The sequence below is a fragment of the Palaemon carinicauda genome, chromosome 3, assembly GCF_036898095.1.
Source record: "Palaemon carinicauda isolate YSFRI2023 chromosome 3, ASM3689809v2, whole genome shotgun sequence".
NCBI lineage: Eukaryota > Metazoa > Arthropoda > Malacostraca > Decapoda > Palaemonidae > Palaemon > Palaemon carinicauda.
Window position 1 is genome coordinate 116,976,422 of NC_090727.1, and position 7,116 is coordinate 116,983,537.

The following is a 7,116-nucleotide window of genomic DNA, read 5'->3' on the forward strand; positions in this document are numbered from 1 at the left end:
TCCCTTTCTTCACTCTACTTCTGAAACCTCTCCATCATTGACATGAGGGTAGACAGTCTTCCCCATCTCATCAGATGGAGGAGCAGAGGACGTAGAGGGCACTGGTTCTGGGGCTGGAACCGACGAAACGGAAACCGATTCGACTTCATCCTCTTCGGTATTAGGAGCCAATGTAGACTCCTCTTCCTGACCTCCTGCAAGAAGGTCCTTTTCAGTGTCTTCTGACACCTCAGACATCCTCTCATCTAGATGAATGTCCTTCATCGCATCCGAGACATCCGTATCTACGGAAATCTGGACGCAAGGGATCTCAGGGTGAGGCTGTGGTATGATGGCATCCGCAGATGCCTTAGGGAAAAGATAGGCCCGCATCCGTTCATTCGGAAGGCCACGGACCCATCCACGCAGCGTACTCCATGCTGCATCCCTTGACTCCGTTGTCTTGGGGTCTTCAAAGGCCTCAGTAACCAAGGCTTTGCAAACGTTACATACCTGGGGGTCCCAATACTTAAGAGGTCCCTTGGTGATGGAACAGCGGAAGTACTCCCTGCACTCCTCATGGCTGCAGAAGTCCTTGCTCCGGACATTGCAGAAGACGCTGCGGCACTTAGGGTGGTCTTCCTGTAAAGAGAGGAAAACAAAATGAGTATACGGTAGTTCATCTCACTTGACAAACTATATAAGGGATTTTGACGTAGGAAAAATCTATTTCTGGGCGAGAGACCCGTGCCGCCCAGTGAAATGCTCCTTTTACATCATTTCTAAGGTAAAAACTGCAGTTTTACCTTAGAAATGATGTAAAAGGAGCATTTCACTGGGCGGCACGGGTCGGAGCCCAGAAAAATATTAATACAGTAATAATATTTTTGCATTTTATTGCAAAGACACATGCATGTGTTTCCTGCCCGGCCAATTGCTGTGACCTCCCTCAAAATTAGAGCCTAGGATTATCCTATTTAGGAAGCCCATTAGAAGAGTTCTACCCTGTAAGGATTGATAGGTGTAGCTTAATACCAGCTTCCAAAAGGTTTAAGATTGAGGGTCATTTGTAACTGATCATCTATCAGTGTATAGAAAGAAAATTTCTTTCCTTATATAGTATGGTCTCAACAATAGACTGCGCATGGACACAGAGTCTGTTGGAAAATTTAACTACTGTATATTTTATACTATAGTTTTCTGTTTGCTGTATGATCCATACTGCAAATATACTGGCTACTGTATAGTCATATACTGCAGATCTAGCCAGCATATTGCCGGTAAGGCTAGCACCTGGGGCATAGTTCAGCCGGCTGCGATGGTTGCCGACAGCCCGCTAGTTGTCAGCGGGTTGCTGGCCGCCGGCAAGTCACCGGATGTCGGCGCACTAGTCCAGCTGTTGTCTTGTTGGTTAGGATAGTGGCCAGCAGTCTGAACCCAGCGGGCCTTGCCGGCCAAGTCAGTTGTGCCGGCGGCTCGTGGCTGCCAGCGCACAAGTCCAGCCAAAGTTTTGCCGGCTAGGGTAGTGGCCGGCAGCTGCCGGTTAGGTTAGTACCTGGCAGGAACCTAACCGGCGGGACTAGCCAATAGAGAGAGAGAAGTCAAGGAGTGAAGGATGATGTAAGAGCTCTGCCTTACTACTTTCCTCCAGAATGAGGGTTCAAATGGAAGGGGAGAGTATATCTTTCAGGCTTCCATCCATCCACAACTATTGCCGGTCTCTGCCGGCCACAGGTTTGTGAAAGGTAGTCCAAGAGAGGACTGAAGAACACTCTACAGTAAAGGGAACCTCTGCCGGCACAGCACTCCCGGAGCCTTGCGTCCATAAGGGAAAGCTGAGCAACTAGCCCACTACACGCAGAGGCCCAAGCCGGCCCTACAACCTGCCAGCAAGCGGTGAGATTGTAGGACAACGGCCAAAGAGTTGCAATGGCTAGGCCATCACTAAAGGACAGAGGTGGGAAGGGGGAAAGGGTCCTGTATGAAGTGTGGAAGGAGCCAGCAGGGTTGCCAGTCCTACCACACCTTAAAGAAACTCTATTCCAGTATTGGTGCCATCCTAGGCAGCAGGAGAATATCTATTCTCCATCCTAGGGTCTGCCAATCTTGCCGCCCCCCCCCAAACAAGAGAGAAACACAGTTCCAGTGCCGGCGCCATCCTAGGCAGCAGAAGAATGCCTATTTTTCAGCCTAGGGTCTGCAAGCACAGGACTAGTCAACTACACCACAGGGAGAAGGTAGCAATATCATATAAGGCCTTCAGGTGTGGTCTAGGAAGGTCTAGCCTCCTATGCCGGCAGCTTAATCCGACAGGGCAATGACTATTCACCCTGCCGGCACAAGACCATCTACTCTGAGGTTCTGACCAAAATCTAAAACCTGCCATCTGCAGTTACGGGGAAGGGACAGAAAACCCTAGCCTAGTCCTGCCTGAATGACAACTCGAGGCACGACTGACTAGGGTTGTAGCCTAAGGCTAAACTCAGAGGGAAGGAGGGATTACCCTTAAATCTCCACTGGAGACAAGTATCGCTTTATATAATAATTCTAGGAGATATCTATCTCTGCCTGAATTGATTAAACGATACGCGAGGGTAATGGGGGAACATGTATGAATGTATACTAAAGCCACTAGGCTAGTAGCCCAGTGGCAGCGAGAATCGACTGCCTAAATCACCGAAACTCTCTCGTATACTATCTTTAGAAGAGGAAATTATTATGCAATTAATATATCTTACATGTATAAATGACCTGAATAGCTTCATTTAATTTTATAACACTAAGAATGTCTATTATATCATGCATGAAAGTAAACTGAAACGCCTAGGCTAGGAAGCCTAGCGTAAGCAAGGTTTGGTTACCTAAATCGCCGAAACTATTATGAATACTATCGGCATAATATAAATAACTCCTAGCAATGAAGACTAAATAGCTAACATTATTTTATGCTATTTATTCCGGGAAAGTCGTTCTAGCTAACTAAATAACTCATGCGTTACGAACGACAGCACCCATGACGCCTCCGATTCAGGCAACAGCTCTTCCATAAGTTAATTTGACTTGATTTAATTTCACAAAGAGGCAAGAGCTAACATTTATACAATGTAAAGATCAAATACTCAACTTTCCAGAGGCAGAAGAGGCTGGAGATTGCATGATAAATCCAAAATAATCCAATAACGAGAGAGCAACCGGGAAAATCACCGAGCGAGATTGCTACAGAATAAACATGGCGGCGATGATGGCGCCATCTAGATACTCAAATAGTAACGGAGGAAGGGTACCTTATTAACGGCTCCCCTTCTTTTTTTTTTGCCACTTTCCCCCTCGAAGTGTAAACGCTATTCAGGGTGAAGATTGCTGTGTGGCGTGTCAAGAATATGTCCTCTGATATTATGCGATATCCCTAAAGGGAAACTTTAGGGATACTCACGCCAGGAGTTAGAATTCTGGAGACCTTAAGGTAAATTCTCTGGGAATATCACTGTAGTCAAATATACCTTAGGAAATTACTTAAAGAAACCTTCCATCAGGACTTCATGGCCTGAGCCCAAAAAATACTTATTCACAAGTCTTAGACTGACTTTTCTTACCATGTAAGAGTGGCTGAAAGTTGATGGTATACCTTTTCTTGAAGGGATCATTTAACCCATACGGAAACAGTGTTATCTATGTAAAGGGGTACTCAACCCTATGTAGAAATAGCCTTTATTAAGACATTTGTTTGCATGTACTACAGATCAAAAAGGTTGTTTTTAGTTTTCATTCAATACATACCCAACAGTTGATATGTTTTTTTTTTTTAATTTAAAACATTTTCCTTATCATTTACAGTACTTCTTATGTAATAAATTACCTTGTATATTTATCCTAATGGCAGAAATTGAAGATCACTCGTCTACCACTTCAAATTATGGTTTGCGGAAACGTTCATCACCAGCTGCAGTGTCCACCTTCAAAATAAGAGGAGCATCTCCAGCGCCTCGAAAGAGATTAAGAACTAGTATTTATGATGAACCACCCTCATGGTTCCTTTCTTTTGTTGAATCTCAAAACAAACATATGGAAGAAGTTAAAGCCCTTCAAAGAGCTTCATTAAAGGTAGCAAAGGAGAGAAATGCAATTCTCAAATCACTTACTGATGTCCTCTTGAAGCGAGTGAAGGTCATTAAGTAGATAATGAGAGAAGTGGGATATCAAGTTTTTGTTAAATCACTATCAGTGCAAAGTAACTAGTCACTGGAAGAAATGGAAATCTTCAGTTTGGCCTTAATTACTCACAAATCTGTATAGTGTGGCTTAAGATTCAGTTGACAAAACCAAACAATACAAGGAAATGGACATAATTTCATTTCAGTTGTGTGCACCAAGGGCATTACATTTATTGTAAGTTCAGTGTTACCAGTTATGTCTAGGCGAGTTATTTTGATAAGGCTGTGATTACTCACACAAATTTAGCCAAGTGTCGTGGAGATAATTGAGAGACCGAAGCTGTTGAAAAAAAAAAAAAATTCATTGCAATTCTGTTTAGGTTAAATGCAAGAAAAGTATAATTATACTATAGGCTGAATTTGTTTTTTATGCCGGTATTGTCAACGTTGAATTTTAGAATTGTGTACAAATGCCAGATACTAAGGGCCTAAACAGGATGTAAAGAAATTCTCAAAATTTTCATCAAGGACTATAAAGCACATTCCTTAAATCTTGGTCTGTGTATGTATTTTGAGAATGTTTTGTAGGTTTTACATATATTTGTTTATAATTGGAAATAGTGATGTTGATATTCCTAGCTATAAGGGGATTTTGACGAAGGAAAAATCTATTTCTGGGGAGAGACCTGTGGCGCCCGGTGAAAAGGGGTCCTTCTAATATACCTTTTCTGATAAAACCTTCCAATTATACCAGAGAAAGATAAAAGCATGGAATGCAGAGGTTACTACCCTCGCGCGAGCACCTTGTGGGTGTCGTGTATAAAGCAAAGGCGCGTGAAAACCACTATTCACAGGCTGTCTTCCATTTAGCTAATTCCTTCGTCAAAGGGATGGGCCGATATAGAGGCACCAGCTATGCTACCAGAGCCACGCCACCCATGCCCCGACGCGAGCGCCATCTGAACAACATCCTTCTGTATTGGACATGATGGCTTGGAAAGGAAAGGGTGGGATCGTGCAAAAGAATAGGGAAGGGTTTCACCGGGCGCCACAGGTCTCTCCCCAGAAATAGATTTTTCCTTTGTCAAAATCCCCTTTCTGGGTCGACCTGTGGTAGGTGAAAATGTACCAGAGAATGCCTTCCAAGCCCAATAATAACTAGTAATGAGGGGAGAGAAAAAACACCATGTAAGGAAAACCATATATTATATTAAGGTAAGTAAGCATAAATCATAAACTAGCCACAGGACATAGTGAGCGTAAGGCTAAACAAACATGATAACAAGGAAGCCTCCGAGTATCAGAGCACAACAAGCAACCAAACTGACATGGCTAAGAATACCCCAACACTAAATTTACGGCAAACACATTAAAAGTTACAATCATCTTAACCTAATATGTAATAAACTAGGGCTAACGAACCACCAAGGAAGCAGCGTCGTGGTGCGAGTGGCGGGTAGGAGGGAGAAGAAAAGAGATGGATGAAAGGAAGAACAAGAGATCACTGGGGAGAGATACGGCTCCCAGCTGCAACCGTTGGGTATTTAAGGGCCTGTAAGTTCTTTAGATAGTGGCGTTTGAAGACCATAGGAGATTTCCAACCCGTGTACTTTTTAAGGTCATCAAAATCCATATTTTGGAAATAATTGATGGAGGTAGCTACTGACCGGATATCATGAGCATGGGGAAATGATCCCGGATTGGCTTGTTTAATGAAGTATAGAATCTGTTGCCTAATACCCTGAATGGAAATGGTACCTCCTTGTTCTCTGATAAACAAGGGGCCAGACGATCGGGTAGCAGTTCTAGCTAAAAAGGCCCTGAGAGTAGTGATTGGACATAGAGAAGTATCTTGGAGAAGAGGAATAATCTTCCAAGGGGACCACCTATTTTGGGGGTCTTCATTTTTAGCTAGGAAAGCCTTGTCTGGAGAAAAAAGTACTTCACCTGAAGGGAGGAAATCTATGTTTTCCGAGTTTCGTGAGAGAGCTGCTAGTTCTGAGATTCTAGCACCCGAAGCCAAAGCTGTTAGAAATAAAGTCTTCCTAAGAAGAGTGATATAGGAGCAGAATTCATTGTCCGTGTCTGAGGCAAGTTTGAGGACATCATTCAGAGACCAAGAGACCTTTTGTGGGCGAACCGAAGGTCGAAGCCTAGCACATGCTTTTGGAATGGATGAGAAATAAGAATCCGCCAGGTTAATGTTAAACCCAACCAGGAAGACCTTCTTCAAAGCTGACTTAATGGTGGTTATAGTGCCAGCTGCTAGGCCTTTGTCAAATATGGACCTAAAGAAGGAGATGGCTAAATTAGGAGTCATAACAGTATGGTCTGAATTCTTTAAGAAATCTGCTATTTTCTTAACTGCCGAATCATATTGGCGAATCGTAGAGTCCCTTTTGTCTGATTCTATAAAGAGGACATTATCCGGGTCGATGTTCGCATCCTTACGAGCCGCAAACTTCATGAAATCCACAAAGTTAGGGTTTTGGCTATCCTTGAGGAATATGACACAGTCCGAGTTTGGACCACTTGGGTCAGTTTGGGGAATGGGATCCGGAAGGGACGGAGTTTCAACTCGAGGAGGAGAGGAAACCAACTGCTCTTTGGCCAGTGAGGTGCCACTAAAGCCACTGCCCCGTGGAAGGAGCGGAGTTTGTGTAAGACTTTCAGTAGAAGATTCACTGGAGGGAATAAGTAGATCTTCTGCCAATGGTTCCAATCCAGGGTTAATGCATCCATGGCATAAGCCTGAGGGTCCAGGTTCGGGGTCACATAACAGGGGAGTTTGTGATTGAGTTGGGTTGCGAATAGATCTACCTGGAGACCTGAAACCAGCCTGAGTATCCACCGGAAGGAATGTATGTCTAGGGACCATTCTGACTCCAGTGGTTTTGTCCTGGATAATGAGTCTGCTATCACATTCTGGACTCCTGCTAGGTGAGTTGCTGACAGGAACCAGTTTTTGTCGGCTGCCAAGGCAAAG

The 7,116-nt window shown here is 43.9% G+C and overlaps 1 protein-coding gene across 10 annotated transcripts in view; it reads left to right on the forward strand.

Annotated features, from left to right (window-relative positions):
- LOC137638420 (uncharacterized) overlaps nt 1-4,882 on the forward strand; it is a 547,169-nt gene extending 542,287 nt beyond the window's left edge. For 6 of the 10 annotated variants that reach the window (XM_068370472.1, XM_068370474.1, XM_068370476.1 and 3 more), the window contains one exon: nt 3,860-4,879. In XM_068370472.1, the coding sequence (XP_068226573.1) occupies nt 3,860-4,155 (296 nt within the window). In that variant the 3' untranslated portion in view covers nt 4,156-4,879. Of the gene's footprint in view, nt 1-3,859 lie in introns of all 10 variants that reach the window. The other 4 variants (XM_068370478.1, XM_068370482.1, XM_068370479.1 and 1 more) reach the window with 3 other exon arrangements.
- Nucleotides 4,883-7,116: the final 2,234 nt, after the last annotated feature.